Source organism: Aspergillus candidus (assembly GCF_002847045.1).
Source record: "Aspergillus candidus strain CBS 102.13 unplaced genomic scaffold BDW47scaffold_80, whole genome shotgun sequence".
NCBI lineage: Eukaryota > Fungi > Ascomycota > Eurotiomycetes > Eurotiales > Aspergillaceae > Aspergillus > Aspergillus candidus.
The window spans coordinates 1-17,483 of NW_020194085.1; the positions used below are offsets into that span (position 1 = coordinate 1).

Consider the following 17,483-nt stretch of genomic DNA (forward strand, 5'->3'; position numbering starts at 1 on the left):
CCACCGCTAAAAATGTGCAATGTTACAGACCCCGATGAGCACCTCCATCTACTTCGTCCACCGCAACCCGGCCATCTACCCGGATCCGCAGAAGTTTGACCCGGAGAGATGGATCAAGGCCACTGAAACAGGCAATCCTCTTCACCGATATCTTGTCCCCTTCACCAAGGGAAGCCGAATATGCCTTGGAATGAAGTAAGTATCCTCCCCTAATGGAATATTCATGATTAAAATCAGCTGACCTCGATCCAGCCTGGCCTTTCTGGAAATGTACCTCGCGATCGCGTATCATATCCGCCGGTTTGATCTGGAGATCTGCGACACTGATCCGGAGAGTCTTCGGGTCACGCGCGAGAAGGTACTCGGATTTCCTGAACATGGTGGATTGCAGATTAAGGCTCGCGTGAAAGCTGTGTTGAAGGATTGACGTTATTTTCTTTTTCTTTTTTGGTTTGTGCGGAGCAATTTATGTTGGGATGTCAGTCAGGCGAAGCTCCGTACTAAACGTTACTCAACGATTTGGCGTAGCGGTCTTGAGATTTTTGATCGTCTAGTCTGTTTTGTTTTGCATTCACTGCAAACCATGCTGTCGATCCTGTCGGATTCTAGAGCATGTAGAGCGAAGCATCACCCATCCAGTCTTTTGATCATGATCATCTCAATCCATGGTTCGAACATAATTACCATTGACCTGTTCTTATAGAAAAGCTGTCATTTAATTGGTAAACAAGCTACTCAATATGCTAATCAAGCCAAAGCCCTGGATGACCTGCCTTGATCCTTGTCATATATATATGCAAAACAGAGAGAATTTACAGCCCAAAGGTGTTATATCTCTTTTGGTGATCACGTCTTTTTGTACGACTTGTACTCATGCTTTTGAAATCCTACAACCTTTAGCAACCTTCCCATACTCATAATTTCTATCGTTCTTTTGGTCGTGTTCATCGGTGCTCCCACAGAGACGTCTGGATCGGGCACTCCGTCGGTCACGGACCACATGGAACCCTACCCCTGTCACTCTCTCTGCCGCTCTCCGAGCTGTCCCACTCGAAGTGTCAATCCTACCGTCCCACAAATCCAATCTTATGCCCATCGAGCTGGTATCATCGAGCCTCCTCTGTGTCAGATGCTCTGCATTATGCAGTTTCTCGTGCCCACGACTCGATAAAAGATCATGACGAGCCTGAAGAGGACAGCGTCGCGCAACTACCGCACGTGTCGGTCAAAACATACGATGCATGTAAAGGTCGCCCGTAAGAGTCTATTCTAGTCAGAGAGAGAATATCAAACTCCAAAGCGCAGAGTCTAAAATCCATATTCTGCCTGCAATTAAGCTCTTGCTTGACGATCTCATATGTTCAAGAATCCACCCCCAAGTTTGTCAATCTCCGTCGACAATAAGAGAAAGAAAGAAAAATCCCAAGCCGTCCTAGCTAAACCGATCACAAGCAAACAACCGAAACTACTAGACCCAACAAAGTTCACCCTATTCAGCCGCTGTTCTAGCCAAGAACAAGCCCTCTTACCCTCAATCGCCATGGATGGAACCCAAATACCACATCCCGCTGGCTGCCAGCCAATGAAGGGACGCGATGGCTCAGCTGCCTCGTATTCGAGTTAGAGATCTGCAATTTAGAGGATCTGTTACGTGTGGGAAACGGAGAGGAATTTTGCGTAAAAGAGGGGAGAAATAGCTGTTTTATACTCGACTGTGGGTATCTACCAATATTGTCATGAAAACGTTAGCCTGACAGGAGCCTATCATGAAGATTCTTTCTAGTATATCGACCCACGAACGAGGCTTCGGGTCGAGAGAGGTGAGGTATCACCTATCTGCACGAGGCTGGCCTGCCAAGGGACTACTGCTAGGCAGTAATCTCCGCCTTGCCAAGTCATGATCGTCCCCTTTCACGATTAGGTGGGCACGGGCGAGACTTTTATATCTAGGGTTGCGAGCGGTTGAACCGTTTCTCAAGTGGACATGTACTGTGTCTTACACACACGCACACACGCACACACGCCGGCGTCGTGTCTCTCTTCCACGACCCACGCAGAGCAAAACCCATCTACACATACATATATGTCCTTCCTTACATACAGAAGACGACAGCCCAAACCCCGACCAAAATGCACCTCTCCGTCTCCGCCCTCCCATCCCTCCTAACGATCATCACTCCCCTCATAACACTTACCCTGCCCCCACCAACGACCGCCTGGGCCTTCGCCTACACCAACCAAACTGGCAACACCCGCTTCATCCACGGCTACGAAAGCGACCTGCGCAAATGCACAGTGGCGAACATCGCGAAAGGCAAACTCGTCGACTATGACTCGCAAGGCGACCGCGTCTGCGTCTCCATCTTCCGCGACGAGACCTGCACCGACAGCGCGGGCTACGCGTGCCACACGCACGTGCACAACGCGAGCGCGAACTTCGCTGCTTACTCGATTTATCCGCGGGAGGAGGAGGCTGGTGGGGGTGGACTGAGTGGCGGGGCCATTGCGGGGATTGTGGTTGGGGTTGTGGCTGCTTGTGCTGGGGCTGGGGGGCTATTGGGGGTTGTTTGGTGGAGGAGGAGGAAGAGAAGAGTGAGAGATGAGCAGGGCGAGGAGGAAGAGCATGATGATACTAGTGTTGTTGGGTTGAAGCAGAGGGGGAGTAAGAGGGGGTCTGGGGAGTCGAGTGCGAGGGGGCATACTGCTCATGGGGATGGAGATGGGGATGGAGGTGGGGATGGGGATGTGGGTGCGAGAGAGTCAGAGTTTGAGAGGCCCTCTGAGTTGATGGGGGATGCAGGGCTGAGTGAGATGAGTGACAGTCATCGCGTTGTGGAGCTGGGGGACAGTGGTCGTGTGGAAAGACATCCTCAAATGAAGGTCGCGGAGCTAGGGTGAGGATGGATATGAGGCTATATTCACGATATAATTCTTGTTCAATATTGCTGTATGCCTGTTTTCATTGCTATCTAGCGGAGTATGTAATATACCAGACCTTTCAATGGGAATTGACATACTTCATCTACACTCCACCGACCCCGGCCAGGAATCACGCGACAAACCCTTGATAGATTTCATTGAGAACATCGCGCTTACGCTTTCGATCCGCCTGTTCCGCCTCCTCAGCATCATCCATCTCATCCGCCTCCGACCCCCGCGACGCCCAAGCCCGAACCGTGCCATCGCCATGCGCCGAGAACATCTCCAGACCCGCCCCAGACGCCCCATTACCGCGCCAGACCAGCGCATTGATACGCGCTGCGGTCAGCGCGCTCGACCGCCCCCGGAAGTCCCTCCTACCGGTCGTGACGAGGCCCGGAACGCGCAACCGCTTGACAAAGGCCCCCTCGCGGAATTCGAACATGAAGATCTCGCCGCGGTCGTCCTGCTCGTTGAAATTGGGCCACAGTAGAGTTTCCCGCCCGGGTTCCATGACGCCTGTGGGAACTAGGAGGGGGGCGCGTTCCGCCAGGTGCGAGGTGACGCTGTTGCGGACGCGGGGCCCGAAGTGGACAAGCGTATTGGCGCCTGTCGAGGCATCCCAGACGCGGATGCGCGCGTCTTGGCCGGCGGTGACGAGGTGGGTTCCGGCGGCGGTCCACCGGACGCCTGTGACGGCGCCGTTGTGAGCGCGCGCGTGCGGGGAGAAGGGCGGGCGGGGCTGGTGGGACGGTGGGGCGAGGCGGGGAGGGACTAGGCCGACGGCGTCGTCCATGTCTAGGGCGGCGATGGCGGAGTTGTGGCCTCCACGGCGGATGTCGAAGAGAATGACTCGGTGGTCGGCGGAGGCGGAGGCCAAGATGTGGGGTTGGTGCGGGGCCCACGCGACGGAGAGGACGGACGAGGTGTGGCCCGGGAGGCCGTGAGTGGAGAGTCCCGAGCGCAGGTCGAGCAGTCGGACGGGTTTCTCGGAGGTGCCGACGGCGATGAGAAGGGGCGATCCCGGGTGCGAGGACAGGGAATGCGTGTATGGGGTGCAGTCCAGTCGGAATGTGTGGACAGGGGTGATGGCGGCTGGCTCCAGGGCCGATAGCTTCAGCGTGCCATCGTGCGACGTGGTGAGAATGGTCGACGGGACGGGATCAAAGGGATAGATGGAGACCGACGTGATGGCCCGTGTATGGGTGTCCGTCTGCGACGACCGGTCCACCGAGGCCACCGGGCGATGGACATGGTGCTGTTCGGATCCGCGCGTCTCGAGATCCCAGAGATGGATCGATGGATCCGCGCCCCCGGAGACCATGCTGATCGATTGTCAACAAGCATTCTTCACTACAAGGAACATGAGACCTACAAACGGCCTTCATAGTGGTCGATGGCCAGCACGTTGGTGCCCGATCGGTGGGCCAATATATGATCTGGGTCATCCTCGGGGGTCTGATCTCCCCCTTGATCGCTCCTGTGATGGGAAAATCGGATTCCCGGCGCTGGCTCCAAGTTATGGACCAGACTGGTGGTCTGGGCGACCTGGAAACTGGACGGAGCGACAGACCCAATGGTCCGGTTCAAGAGATACGCATTCATTCATTGATGGAAGTTTGGTAAACTTGAAGTCGAAGTTGAGACGCGATCGATTGGCGGGGAGTTGGTTGCCTGTCTTTTCTGGCAATCGGGTCACGGGGTCCGTGCACGTGCCTTCCTCCATTACCGCGGTTTATATCTCTACATATACTTCAGAATATCTCCTTCAATAATCATCTCGACTTGATATGGCTCAAGGCTGGACTCTTTTAATACCATTTGAAGCTGATAGCCAAAAGCAATGAAATGGGATCAAGAACTCAATGACAGTGGTACCCGAATGTGTTGATATGGGATCTCCCAACCATGGAATCGTACAAACTTGCAAGTATGAAACGAAGAAGGTAGGATCTCCTAATCTCAATTCACCTCATCCGTACTCTCGACCTCTTCAGAGTCAGCCTCCCTGCTCACGCGCTTCCATTCCGCAACCAACCCTCGATAATCTCCCGGCCCATGAGGCTGGAACAAATGGGCCCAAAAGGTCGACTTGCGACGCGTAGAAACACCCAAATCCCCCAGAAGAAGGTCCAAGTAGGGGAGAAGATCAAACGCAAAGTCCGGATGCAGATGACCATATCCGCCCGGACACCTCCATTTCCCGAATTCGGTGTGGAGGGCTGTTTCCCACCCGATGTCCTCATGGGCTTCATCCGATGCTCCGTCGGATTCAGAGTTGGAAAGGAGGGCACTTATGGGGCTGGTTGCTGAGAGTTGGTTGTCAAAGTATGCAGTGGCCCACAGACTCTGAACCTCAGCGACCATGCTCGTGGCGAACGATACGAGGTTCCCGACAAGGACTAGAGATCGGTCGTGCAAGAAGGCAGGAGGAACCATGAACCGGGTGAGGCGAATGGGGTGTGTTATTTCTCGCTGGATGGAGGTGCCATTGAGGACTGGCTGGTTGCGGAGGGTTGGGAATCGACGCAGAATCTCCTGAGTGGCTCGATCCACTGTGTCTTCGCTCAAATAATCTGGCGATCCAGGGAAGCCAATCTGATGAGCCAGGTTGGCCGGGACGAGCTCGATCTCGGGGGTCGATTTCCACCCGGTGCAACACACCAAAGCGGTCGTAGTGATTTGGTCTCCATTCGAGAGGTGGACCATTTCCGAAGACAGCCGGTCAATATCAGCAATGTGAACCCTCACCAACCCCTCCCGCACATACTGGAAGAAGTCCGTCGGATAGTTCAAGATATTAAACGTCGACGCAACCCAGAACGGGTGAATCCATGGCCTCAGCTTCTCCGTGCCGGGGTGATCCTCGTACCGGTTGACAGCATTAACCTGTCTCTCCATTGTACCCCAGAAAGCGTCCACAACCTTCCTCCCCAACCACGTCCCATGGAGAAACCGGCGGACTTTCCCAAACCCGTCCGCCTCGCCCCAGATACACGGGCTCAGCAGCGTAGTCAACCGAGTCGCCACAAAGTCCTCCATAGGTCGCTGGAAGGGCGCCGAAAACGTCGGCACCATCCACCCCGGTCCGTGGCCCGACTCCCGAATTACCCAGTCGACAGAGACGCCGGACGAGGCGCACGCGTACGTTGTATCCCACGCGGACTTGGTCCCTCCCAGCACGGTGACAGACGCTCCCTCCACGAGGACCCTACTCTCGTACCGCGCCAGGTGACGAACATGGAACAGAGGAACCCCAAACACGTCTTCACCCGCCAACTGCGGCATAGACGGCTGCGAAGTCAACCCCGTAGCCAGGATCAATCTTGGAGATTTGATAACAAACGTAGTACCCCCGGTACTACTTTCATCCCCCCCACGACCATCATCAACAGTCAAAACCCACTTCTTGTCGCTCGTATACTCAGCCCTCATCAACTTGCACCGCAGCCTAATCTTATCGCCCAAGTCCCGCTCCTTGACATAAGCCTGTAGATAAGCGTGGACCGCATCACCTGGAATGTGTCGGCCGACACGGACGCCGAACTGCGCTTCTGTCATGGGAAAGTCGCTGAACTCGTAGGAGCCGAGCAGGTTATTTGTTCGGAGACCGCGGTAGAGGCGCTCTTTGGCCCAGACTCCGCCAATGGATGCGCTGCGGTCGAGGATGATTACTTTGTGTGTGGGATGCACTTCGAGGTATGTTTTTGCGGCAGAGATCCCGTGCCAGCCTGTGTGGGAGTCTTGTTAGTTGGTTGGGGTGTTTGGCAGAGGGAGGGAGAGGCGTACCGGCGCCGACGATGACGAGGTCGACGGTTTCCATTTGGAGGTGGTCTGTTGAGGTTGTTCGTTCTGTTTTAAAATTAGAAGTGGTGTTGTTAGTAGGTTGAGAGGAGTTGTTATGGGGAGGTGAGGAAGCAGACGGTCATTAAATACTGGGGAGACATTGGTAAAAAGGGACAAAGAAGTGATAGAGTGAGTGCTACATGATCTATACAGTTGCCAGTAACTGGTCTGGTAAGGTAGGAAGACCACCATCACTGTGCATATCATTAGTATGATGACTCTTTATCTTGTATTCTTGGAGGAGATGGTGAGTTGGATTCTATCATTGACAAAAAACCAGGCTACCAGTGATACCAAGGATCCCCTGCATTGCCCAGCCTATTCATAAACCGCGGTGAATATCCAAATGGCTCAACTCAAGTACACCAAAAACATTATATCTAGCGTAGTTCAATACCCAGCTTATCATTCCGAGTCATGTATGTCCTCAGTGGACGACAAGCATCACCCCAGTTGACCAGATACTTCTCAGCCACACCTCACTTCTCCCTCGGCACAATATCAGCCATCATATCCGACTGCTGCACGAACCAGACATTGCGAATCTTCCACGGGTTATCCGGCCGATGCAGGCGCACCTCGTAGCGGCGCAGAATCTGCGGGACAAGTTTATGCATCTCCATGAGGGCGAGCGATTTGCCGATGCACAGACGGGAGCCACCTCCGAACGAAAAGAAAGCTTGCTCCCTTGCCTTTAGCTCCGCGGGCGACCCGTCGAGCCACCGCTCCGGAATGAAGGCCTCAGGGTCCGGGAACACGCTCGTATTGCGGTGCATGGACCAGGGGTTGACGCCGACGACAGTACCGGCTGGGAAGTACCGACCCGCGATGGTGGCGCCGCCCTTGGGGACCTCGCGCTCCATCATCAGCCCGGTGGAGGGGTGGATACGCATGGCTTCTTTGAAGACGGCAGCGATGTAGGGGAGGTGGGTGGCGGATTCGCGGTAGGAGATGGGGTCGGAGAGGGCGCCGGCGGCGTCGGCGGTGTCGATCTCCTGCATGACGCGGGCTAGGACGGGGGGGTTGCGGGCGAGGGAGGCGAAGATGGTGCGTAGGGCGATGGCCGTGGTGTCGGAGCCGGCGAAGACGTTGGTGGAGGTGTGGACCATGATATCGCGGGTGGAGAGCTTGGTCGGGTTGGCGTTGTGGACGTCCAGCCATCGCGAAAGCATGTCTTTTCCGGGCTTGGCCTTGTCCTGGCCCTCGACCTCGCCGTCCCGCTCCAGCGCGACGCGCGCGTTAATGCATTTGAGGGTGAACTGCACGATCGAGTTCCAGGACTCCATGCTGGGGATAAGCAGGGGGAATATGGGGTTCCCCAGCAAGAAGTGGTGGGCGTCGGGCACTTGGCCGCAGACGCTGGCGTAGACCAGGATGTTGGAGATGGTGCTCATCATGTCGTCAACGTCGGTGCCGCGCTCGAGGAAGCCGAGCTTGGTGGCGAAGGTCATCTCCCCGACCACGTCAAAGGCGTAGAATTGCAGCCAAGAGCTCAGGTCGATCGGCTCATGTGCGTCCGCGGATGCGCGCAGCTTGCGCATGAAGATCTCCGTGCACGAGTCGATGGCATGTTCCATCTCCAGCATGTGGGACAGGCTGTAGGCGTTGGCCACCAATCGCTTTTGCTCGCGGTGGGCTTGCGTGTTTCGCTCGGAGAAGAGGTTCATCTGCGGTTTTTTGTTCCATGAGATACTCTGGATTGGATAGAATGCTGTCTGCCATTCAATTAGTCTTTCCGTACGAAACTCGACACTACATTTTGTCGACACCTACCTTGGTAAAGCCCGTGCTCAGACCGTAGATGGTCGGGATGGCCGCCGGGTCGCTGAAGGAGACATGCTTCGGACCAATGCGCACCATCAGACCATGTTTCTTGTGGAGATCTATCTCCGTGAGATGGTGGTTACCCTTCCACACACTGTACGCCTTCCAGAGGCGCGTGTATTTGGCCAGTGTGGGACCAGGGATGTCGCGCAGCCCGGGCCGGAGCCGGTTGTAGACCAGTCGCAGGAGATAGAGACCGGCGAAGACCAGTGCCAGGCTAGCAGGATTCATCCTGGTTTCTACGGCAGAGTCGATCCACGCCATTTCTCACAGACACGAATGATACTATCAATATGTTCTCGTCTGTTCGTATAAAAGACATGCAAGTTTTCCATCAAAACCGGGACCACGCTCATTATTTAACAGACACGATCAGGCTATCAAGCTAGAGCACACCACACCTGCTATGCAAGCAGGTGGGCCGGCCCCCGCTCCTTCACCAGACCAGACAGCTCCATGACCTCGATCTACCACCAATAGAGACCTTCATATTGCAGAAAACGCCGATGATAATCGCGGGAACAATCAGGGTTTCACTCTCGGACCGTACTTACGACACATAACCCTTACGTTGACACCGGTGGAAAGTCCTGTCACATTGGGCACTTGTCCGACGGGCGAACAAATCATGTCGAGGCCCATGCCGATCATGACAAGTCGGAGAGGACCGTTTAACGTTAGCCTGCGCTATGACACGGGCTTGGCTGCATCTTGCACCACCGTCTTCCCCCTCATAGGGCCAGGCTGTCACAACCCTGGGTGGTTGGAGAGGACTGGACCATTTAGAGCCACATTCAGTTCCTCCGAGGGGGTGTCGAATTTCGAATTGGGAGCGACCTTGTAGTGCTATCTTCTCATTGGGACCAGGGTCTAGTCTGCAGGAGCCTTATCCCGGCTGCCTGTAACGGCTCTAATCAAGGCAAGGCTGTGATGACCGGACGACTAGGGTTGTTCAGAGATTATAGCTTAGGAATAAGGCTTCCGAGGTCGCACATACACTTCTACCGCAGAAGCGAGATAGTATTCATGCATAATATGATAGATCAAGGCTCGAGATGGTCAGGCGTCGTGTCCTATAATAAAGGAAAAGAAAAATGTAAGGTATTGATGGTCGCGTCTGATTAGAACGGAGAGATAAAGACCATGCCCTATACCCTATGCCCTATAACCTAAAACAGTGTTTGCAGTGTTTGGCGGCTATCTCCCCGCAGCGGGTCTTGCAAGAGCGCCTCGATCCATCAGCCTCGGTCTGGCAGTCTATTGACCATCGTTGTCCTCATCGTTCGCAGGAGTAGTCGCGTGTTTCAAGATCTTCAGTAATTGCGTCGCTTGGGAATACAGTCAACATGGCGATGAGCCAGATCCCGGGCCATAATATCTACATTGGCGGGTGAGTCGCCCCGCGTCCCCAATCCGGCAAGGTCGTTCCTCACGATGGTGTAGATTCTCAGATACATGGGGATCAGTGGTCGCAGGTCACGGAGACAACGGGCAAGATCCAGCTGACGGGACCCTTTAGCATCTTCACGCTCCGGAACAAGGCTGCCCTGAGTCGAGCCAACATCACACATATCGTCTCGGTGGTTAAACTACGACCTGATGAGTCGGTCTTTGAGGACTTCCAGCAGCATCGCATTGACGTCGATGATGTAGACGATGAGAATCTTCTGGAACATTTCCCTGCGGCGATTCAATTCATCCAGTCGGGATTGGATGCCGGGGGGAGTGTACTCGTCCACTGGTTAGTCCCCGCATGTTTTCTGCTTACGGTTTCATATACTGCGTCCAGACGACCGTAACCACATATATTATGAATCAGCAGCATTCATCTGGACCGTCTGGTTGCTGACCATACCAGTGCCATGGGGAAGTCGCGGTCCGCTACAATCGCCATCGCCTATCTCCTCAATCGCCAACCCAATATCCTATCACCAGACTCGGCCCTCGAGCTAATCCGGCAGAGTCGGCCGCTCTGTGAGCCCAACGACGGGTTCATGCGCCAACTGTTTTTATACCACCAGATGGGCTGTCCGGATGACGTCGTCAACCACCCCACCTACATCCGCTGGTTGTCCAACCGCGAGGTGGAAGAAAGCGTCGCATGTGGTCGTGCACCTGAAATGAAGTCCGTTCTCTTCGAAGATGAACGGACGAGCGAACAACAAGCATCAGCGGATCGCGCAACGGAAATTAAATGCCGCAAGTGCCGGTCAGCCACCCTCCCCCTTGTCTCGCTCTGGACTCGTCGGTTTGAAACTAGTAGGTGATACTGATTGCATGCAGGCGCACACTAGCTACAGGCTCCTTTATCGCGCCCCACGGTCCACAGGGACGCGTTGATGTCAAGACCGATTGCGCCCACATCTTCCTCCACCCGTTGACGTGGATGCGCCCATGTCTGTTCCCTAACGAGGTCGAGGATGGGAACGCCTCGGAGGCGCCGTCGGATGATGCTCCCTTATCGGGCCGCCTGACCTGTCCGAACAGCGCCTGTGGCCAGAACATCGGCAAGTTCGCGTGGCAGGGGATGCAGTGCAGTTGCGGGGATTGGGTGGTTCCCGCCATCGCAGTGGTCAAGGCCCGGGTCGATGTGTCCCAGCGCGTCACCACTGCCAGAGGACCCGCGGCGCTTGGAATTCGTATGCCACCTGGGATGCGACCCAGTGGGCCACCGGAATCAGGGTCGGGGCGAGGCAACTTGTGAGGTTGTCAGTAATTATCCATTTCACTGCATACAGGCATAGGGCACTTCTAGGGATGTATATACAAACGAGATACCCGGTACTCATACAGGCTCCTTTCCATAGATCTAGACGTGATAATCACCAGATCTATAGCTACATAGATACCTCGGTGCTATCTATCTGTACCTTAGGGAGTAGAAAAAAACCCAGGCCATCCCAATGCGGAAGGCCAACGCTCTGGCCGCTCGGGCCAATCGGAGGATCGACATCACGTGGCTGGGAGCTTCTCCGCATTCCGGGCCATGAATGGGATGATCCATCCATGATGCTCCATCCATCTCCTCTCAATCAGACCATTTTCGCTCATCTCTCCCATCGACGGATCACATCTGTCACTCCGGATTAGCTGTCAAATCTCCCCTATCATGATGCATATCCGCCCGCGGCCTGGGTTCTTCTCTGCCCTCCGCGGCCCCCTCTCCACTCGGCGCTTTGCGACCGAGGCGCGGTTAACGTCGGACCACGTCCGGATCGTTGAAGTCGGCCCCCGCGATGGTCTCCAGAACGAAAAGAAATCCATCCCGCTAGAGACGAAGCTTGAGTTGATCAAGAAGCTCGCTGGTACGGGCGTCACGACCATCGAAGCGGGCTCGTTTGTGCCGGCCAAATGGGTGCCTCAGGTATATACTCTCGTGGGCGGGGGTTCCCCGTCCGATGGCTTTGGCAAAGGCGTTGTGCTAACCCAGGGCGCAATGGGGACAGATGGCCAGTACGAATGAAATCTGCGAGCATCTCCTGCGGACGCCACCGCCATCCGCGACCGCCATCGCCTACAATTACTTGGTGCCGAACGTGAAGGGACTGGAAGGCCTAGTCCGGATCATGGACGACACCGGGGTCTCCGCCGCGGGGGGCTCGGCGGCAGACAAGGCCTCCACGACGACGGAGATCTCCGTCTTCACCGCCGCGACGGAGGCCTTCTCCAAGGCGAATACGAACTGCACGATCGCCGAGTCGCTGGAGCGCATCCGGCCGATCGTAACGCAGGCGCTGAGCCACAACATCCGGGTGCGCGGCTACGTATCGGTAGCGCTAGGATGCCCCTACGAGGGGCCGAACGTGCCTACCTCCACCGTGACGGATATCACAGCGTCGCTGCTGGAGATGGGCGCCGACGAGGTCTCCATCGGCGACACGACGGGCATGGGGACAGCCCCGCGCACGATGGAACTGCTAAACGCGCTGCGGGCGGCGGGGATCGCCAACAATGATCTAGCTTTACACTTCCACGACACGTACGGTCAGGCCCTAGTCAACACCATTGTCGGGCTGGAACACGGCATCCGCATCTTCGACAGCAGCGTCGGCGGCCTGGGCGGCTGCCCGTACTCCAAGGGAGCGACCGGCAACGTAGCGACCGAGGATCTGATCCACACGCTGCATTCGCTCGGGATGCACACGGGGGTCAACCTCGAGGCGATGTCGAAGATTGGGGACTGGATCAGTGGGGAGCTGGGGCGGGCGAATGCCAGTCGGGCGGGGAAGGCGATTCTGGCGAAACTGCAGGATTAGGGTCTAGACTGTTGGGTTTGGGGGGGGATACTGTTATTTGAACATGACTATCTGTATATGGAAGGCTAGGCAATGGAGATCCATCGGTTGCATCTTGAACTGGTTGAAGCTTATCGTCATTTCGGTCTCGACAGCCCGAGAGCTCCCCGCTGGTGGAGCTTTGATTGGTGGACGGTGCCGACGGGAGGAATTCTAATTGATCATTGGCTGTAGATCCCGGGGATTGCATCCTGGTACCGTATGGTATTATTAGAATTACGTAGGTAGATACTGGGGTGGTTTTGCGATATTTACTCGAAATGGTCAAGATCATGTGTGCTTCGTGTATACTGTGTAGACTGGATATAATCAAGGCGAGGGTGTTGAGAAGGATATCACCGTGCCTCAGGCTGCAGAGGCAGTGATGACGTCGACTCCCGTGACCGCAGTGTGTATAGAACCGAACTGGCCGAACAACTTCATCTCCACAGTTCAACTCCGTCCGTCATCCTCTTACATGACAATATTGTACTCCGTAATCTTCGATGGATCCCGCTTGGAGACTCAATTGAGAAAGCCCCATCCGCTCTTATAAATACCGATCTTCACCTCTCTCCCCTTCCAAGCTCGTCTCTTCCCCTCACCGACCATCTCCCCTCTCCCCCCGCATTTCGTCGGAACATCCAGGAAAGAATCCCTTCCGAAGGTTGGTTGAGCTCCCTCGGTCCCTGATGGAAGTCAGTTGACCCCGCTAATCCGTCGGTATAAAAGCCATGCAGAGAATCCTCGGTCCGGTCTCGCGCCAGTTGCTGCGATCCACCCCCCGCTATCCCTTTGCTATCCCCGGCCCCATTGCCGCGAAACGACTATACACAATGAGCCATACCGTGCCTCCGGTGAGTATTTGACGCTGTAGTTGGTTGTGAATTTTCGGCTGACAGATGATGGCATCAGTTAAAAGACCAGTCTCTCTTCATTGAGAAGGCCTACGTCAATGGCGAATGGATCGGAGCCCAGTCGGGCGAAACCTTTGAGGTCCACGGTGCGATTGCAGCCCCAACACCCGACCGCGCAATTACGTGCGCAATCACTGGCGCAAATTTGCTAACGGGTCTATGATTGACTAGACCCCGCCAGCGGCAAGCTGATCGGAACTTGCCCCGAATTTAACGCCGCCGACACCAACAAGGCCATCCAAGCCGCCACCGAGGCCTTCCCGAAGTTCCGCACCACCCTCGCGCGCGAACGCGCCCGCATGCTCCGCCGCTGGTACCAGCTCATGATCGACAACGCGGACGACCTGGCTACGCTGATTACCTGGGAGAACGGCAAGCCGCTCGCGGATGCCAAGGGCGAGGTCAACTACGCCGCGGGCTTCTTCGAGTGGTTCAGCGAGGAGGCCCCCCGCGTCTACGGCGACACCATCCCGTCCTCGGTGGCGGGCAACCGCGTCTTGACGCTCAAGCAGCCCGTCGGCGTGTGCGGCCTGATCACCCCCTGGAACTTCCCCGCGGCGATGATCACCCGCAAGGTCGCCCCGGCCCTGGCGGCCGGCTGCACCGTCGTGTGCAAGACCCCCGGCGAAACGCCCTTCACGGCCAACGCGCTCGCCGAGCTCGCCCACCGCGCCGGCATTCCCAAGGGCGTCGTCAACGTCGTCCCGGCACTCAAGAACACCCCCGAAGTCGGCGAAGCCATCACCACGCACCCCGAAGTGCGCAAGGTCTCCTTCACCGGCTCCACGAACGTGGGCAAAATCCTCATGAAGCAATCCGCGTCGACCCTCAAAAAGGTCTCCTGGGAACTCGGCGGCAACGCGCCCTTCATCGTCTTCGACGACGTCGAAGACCTCGACGCAGCCGTCTCCGGCGCCATCGCCTCCAAATTCCGCAGCTCAGGCCAGACCTGCGTGTGCGCCAACCGCATCTACATCCAGCAGGGCGTCTACGACGAGTTCTGCCGGCGCTTCGTCGCCAAGATGCAGGACTTCAAGCTCGGCGCGGGCTTCGGCGAAGGCATCACCCACGGACCCGTCATCCACGGCCGCGCCGTCGACAAAGTCGACCAGCACGTGCAAGACGCAGTCTCCAAGGGCGCGCAGCTCGCCGCCGGTGGCTCGCGCCGCCCGGAGCTGGGGTCCAACTTCTACGACCTGACTGCGCTCACGCACATGAACAAGGACATGCTCCTCGCGTCGGAGGAGACGTTCGGGCCCGTGGCGGGTCTGTTCGCGTTCTCGACGGAGAAAGAGGTCGTCGAGCTGGCGAACCGCGCGGAGGTCGGTCTGGCCGGGTACTTCTTCAGCGGGAACGTGCGCCGCGTTTTCCGCGTCGCTGAGGCGCTGGAGGTCGGTATGGTTGGTGTGAACACGGGGATAATCAGCGATGTTGCGTCGCCGTTTGGAGGCGTCAAGCAGAGTGGGTTTGGTCGCGAGGGCAGCAAGTATGGGATTGAGGAGTTCTTGACGATTAAGAGTGTTACGTTTGGGGGGATGGGCGAGCCCCTTCAGGGGTAGTTTACCTTTATATTTCTAACGATATGCTACGTATATATACATATGTTTTTGTTTACTACTTCTTTGGAATGGCTTCAACAACGACAGGTATTTCTATTAAATTTTCTCGTGAACGTGCATCATGATGTAGGTGATAGATAGTTGCATGGGTAGATAGACAGATAGGTGAGTAATAAATGAGTAACAAGTATATGAATAAATCAAATGACACGTAAATCTGTAATGGTATAACCACCGTGATCACCAGGGCAAAGGGAATCGATAAAACAAAACAACATATAATGGTTTAAATCTCACATCCTTCACGGGGAGAAATGATAAATCAATGAGGTCATGCGGAATCATCATTCAGGACATACAGATAGTCGATCGCAGGAATCGGTCAAGAAAAAAAAAAAAACATAAATAAAGATCAGTGCACAGGGAATGTGGCGTGACATGTCATATATGATGTATGGTGAGTATATGGTATGTAATGTGATGTGGGAAACAACATTAAAAATGTTCTTCAACCTGGTCCGCCCAGGAACCTCCCACCGGAGACAGTGGGGACAGGGGGTCGAGTTTCGTAGTCGAAGTCGTCGCTTTTTCCGGGGATAATCCGGGGCTGCTGGTGCTGGGCTTCTTTGGCTCCGCGGGGAGGGCCGGGAAGTCAGCCTGGTTGTCCAGGGCCGGGGCGGCGGGTTTCTCTTGTTGGCTCTGAGGGGGTGTGGCTCCGTCGTGTCCACGCTGGCCACCACGTCCGCGACCACCTCGTCGGCCGCCGCGGCCACGGCCACGGCCACGGGGGCTATGGTGGCGATTGTGACTCTCAGACGGCTCGTCGGACGGCGTCTCCTCGGGCGCTGTCGCCCAGCGCGAGTCTTCCAGGCCTCGTCGCACCTGTCCCGTAACGCCGCCGTGCATGCCGCGGAAGTTGCCCCTCCCGCGGGACCCATTGTAGTCTTCTTCTTGCTTCTGCGAGTCCCATTCCCGGCCGGTGACGGCGTTGAGTTTCCGCTGGCGGTTGCGCTCTCTTTCCGTGTCCATCACGCGCCGATGAGCGCGCTCCTGGCGACGCTTCGCGTCGGCGACTTTCTCGCGTTCCAGGAAGGAGGCTTGGTCGGCTTCTGCACGCGCGTGCGCGGCGGCGACTCTGGCGGCGTGTTCTTTGGCGGCGGCGATCTTCTTGGACAGTTCTTCTTCTGTGAGTTTGGGCTGCGGACGTTAGTTGTGGTTTACTCCGGCGATAGTTAAGGGAAAGTGATGGTACCTTTCTGACCCCGCCCGTTGCACTCCGGTCCCCTCTGACGGCAGGCACGCGTGGTCCATCCGCGTCCTTCGTATCGACAGAGGCGCCATCTTCCTTGTTCGCATCCTCGGCGGTGGGCTCCGCCGGGGCATCATGTTTCGACTCCTGGTCACCGTTCTTCTCCTGCTCGGGCATGCTACTGTTCTCCGTCGACTTCGCCTGCGAGCCGGCATCGCCGCCGCGCTTCCGCGACGCCTGTCTGGCGCGTCCTCTGCCTCGACCCCGACCGCGCCTTTCGCCCCCACGCGATCGCGGGGTATCCGCGCGTGGTGCGGGCGGGGGTGCGTTCCGTTCCAGTGCCGCGATGTTCTCTTCGGTGACGGGAGCGGGTGTCGGGTCTACCGACGGTACTTGTTCCTCGGCGGAGACGGGAATAATCTCATCGTCGAACAGGTCGTCGGCGCCACGGGTCTGCGCGAACTCGTCGATCTCCGGGTCGGCCATGGTGGCGGTGGTGGTGGTTGGAAGAAGGGTCGAAGAGGTTCGGTGTGTCGTATCCGTAGAGAGCCGAGTGTGAGCTATGCGTTGCGCGCGCCAGGCGACAGGATGTCTAGAGAGAACGAGACTGGTGGTTTCGGGGATTCTATAGCATCGACAATCGGAGATCAGCGCTGGACAGTATTCGGTCAGCTTATCTGCATTTCGGATTCACGGGCGCCTGAAATCCACCGTCCTGAGCATGCGACGTCTCTCAGTCGCCATGCATCCCGTATCCTGTGATCCCATCCTACGCCCTTGACTGCGCCTCGGACGACATTGCGACAGCCCGCCATCCAAGGCGGTATCGGCCAATAGACTGATGTCGCGAAGGGAAAACGTACAGAAAACCAACGCCGCAAGAGAGGCAGCTCAA

At 56.3% G+C, this 17,483-nt stretch overlaps 9 protein-coding genes across 9 annotated transcripts; 5 read left to right on the forward strand and 4 right to left on the reverse strand.

Annotated features, from left to right (window-relative positions):
* Positions 1–19: 19 nt before the first annotated feature.
* Positions 20–427, forward strand: BDW47DRAFT_129660 (cytochrome P450; the record flags this gene model as incomplete). The annotated part of the gene is made up of 2 exons (XM_024817019.1): positions 20–195; positions 253–427. The coding sequence occupies 2 exons, from the start codon at positions 20–22 to the stop codon at positions 425–427; spliced, it is 351 nt and encodes a 116-aa protein (XP_024667734.1).
* Positions 428–2,130: 1,703 nt separating this feature from the next.
* BDW47DRAFT_120939 (uncharacterized protein) lies at positions 2,131–2,898 on the forward strand (the record flags this gene model as incomplete). The annotated part of the gene is made up of 2 exons (XM_024815548.1): positions 2,131–2,562; positions 2,656–2,898. 2 exons carry the CDS (start codon positions 2,131–2,133, stop codon positions 2,896–2,898), a joined length of 675 nt encoding a protein of 224 aa, XP_024667735.1.
* Positions 2,899–3,022: 124 nt separating this feature from the next.
* On the reverse strand, positions 3,023–4,640 carry BDW47DRAFT_134882 (WD repeat protein). Its single transcript, XM_024818186.1, has 2 exons — positions 4,295–4,640; positions 3,023–4,244 (listed from the first exon to the last, which is right to left on the reverse strand). Exons 1-2 carry the CDS (start codon positions 4,522–4,524, stop codon positions 3,050–3,052), a joined length of 1,425 nt encoding a protein of 474 aa, XP_024667736.1. The 5' UTR covers positions 4,525–4,640; the 3' UTR covers positions 3,023–3,049.
* Positions 4,641–4,746: 106 nt separating this feature from the next.
* BDW47DRAFT_134884 (FAD/NAD(P)-binding domain-containing protein) lies at positions 4,747–6,742 on the reverse strand (the record flags this gene model as incomplete). The annotated part of the gene is made up of 2 exons (XM_024818187.1): positions 4,747–6,650; positions 6,709–6,742. 2 exons carry the CDS (start codon positions 6,740–6,742, stop codon positions 4,882–4,884), a joined length of 1,803 nt encoding a protein of 600 aa, XP_024667737.1. The 3' UTR covers positions 4,747–4,881.
* A 502-nt stretch (positions 6,743–7,244) lies between these two features.
* Positions 7,245–8,853, reverse strand: BDW47DRAFT_120942 (cytochrome P450; the record flags this gene model as incomplete). The annotated part of the gene is made up of 2 exons (XM_024815549.1): positions 7,245–8,480; positions 8,539–8,853. 2 exons carry the CDS (start codon positions 8,851–8,853, stop codon positions 7,245–7,247), a joined length of 1,551 nt encoding a protein of 516 aa, XP_024667738.1.
* Positions 8,854–9,839: 986 nt separating this feature from the next.
* Positions 9,840–11,368, forward strand: dspC (dual specificity phosphatase YVH1). The gene is made up of 4 exons (XM_024814413.1): positions 9,840–9,979; positions 10,109–10,330; positions 10,448–10,798; positions 10,873–11,368. Exons 1-4 carry the CDS (start codon positions 9,936–9,938, stop codon positions 11,291–11,293), a joined length of 1,038 nt encoding a protein of 345 aa, XP_024667739.1. The 5' UTR covers positions 9,840–9,935; the 3' UTR covers positions 11,294–11,368.
* Positions 11,369–11,615: 247 nt separating this feature from the next.
* On the forward strand, positions 11,616–13,074 carry BDW47DRAFT_89768 (hydroxymethylglutaryl-CoA lyase). The gene is made up of 2 exons (XM_024820170.1): positions 11,616–11,953; positions 12,036–13,074. The coding sequence occupies exons 1-2, from the start codon at positions 11,699–11,701 to the stop codon at positions 12,843–12,845; spliced, it is 1,065 nt and encodes a 354-aa protein (XP_024667740.1). The 5' UTR covers positions 11,616–11,698; the 3' UTR covers positions 12,846–13,074.
* Positions 13,075–13,597: 523 nt separating this feature from the next.
* BDW47DRAFT_120945 (NAD-dependent succinate-semialdehyde dehydrogenase) lies at positions 13,598–15,339 on the forward strand (the record flags this gene model as incomplete). Its single annotated transcript, XM_024815550.1, has 3 exons — positions 13,598–13,720; positions 13,779–13,866; positions 13,952–15,339. The coding sequence occupies 3 exons, from the start codon at positions 13,598–13,600 to the stop codon at positions 15,337–15,339; spliced, it is 1,599 nt and encodes a 532-aa protein (XP_024667741.1).
* Positions 15,340–15,834: 495 nt separating this feature from the next.
* On the reverse strand, positions 15,835–17,074 carry BDW47DRAFT_129667 (uncharacterized protein; the record flags this gene model as incomplete). Its single annotated transcript, XM_024817020.1, has 2 exons — positions 15,835–16,536; positions 16,592–17,074. The coding sequence occupies 2 exons, from the start codon at positions 17,072–17,074 to the stop codon at positions 15,835–15,837; spliced, it is 1,185 nt and encodes a 394-aa protein (XP_024667742.1).
* Between the last annotated feature and the right edge of the window lie 409 nt (positions 17,075–17,483).

Excerpts from the sequence above, each read along its gene's own strand:
- dspC (XM_024814413.1), top strand. The coding sequence starts at position 9,936 with ATGGCGATGAGCCAGATCCCGGGCCATAATATCTACATTGGCGG. Across the intron at positions 10,331-10,447 it reads GGGAGTGTACTCGTCCACTG|TGCCATGGGGAAGTCGCGGT; the intron begins GTTAGTCCCCGC and ends TGACCATACCAG. Across the intron at positions 10,799-10,872 it reads ATTAAATGCCGCAAGTGCCG|GCGCACACTAGCTACAGGCT; the intron begins GTCAGCCACCCT and ends GATTGCATGCAG.
- BDW47DRAFT_89768 (XM_024820170.1), top strand. The coding sequence starts at position 11,699 with ATGATGCATATCCGCCCGCGGCCTGGGTTCTTCTCTGCCCTCCGCGGC. Across the intron at positions 11,954-12,035 it reads CGGCCAAATGGGTGCCTCAG|ATGGCCAGTACGAATGAAAT; the intron begins GTATATACTCTC and ends CAATGGGGACAG.
- BDW47DRAFT_134882 (XM_024818186.1), bottom strand. The coding sequence starts at position 4,524 with ATGAATGCGTATCTCTTGAACCGGACCATTGGGTCTGTCGCTCCGTCC. Across the intron at positions 4,245-4,294 it reads GACCACTATGAAGGCCGTTT|CATGGTCTCCGGGGGCGCGG; the intron begins GTAGGTCTCATG and ends ACAATCGATCAG.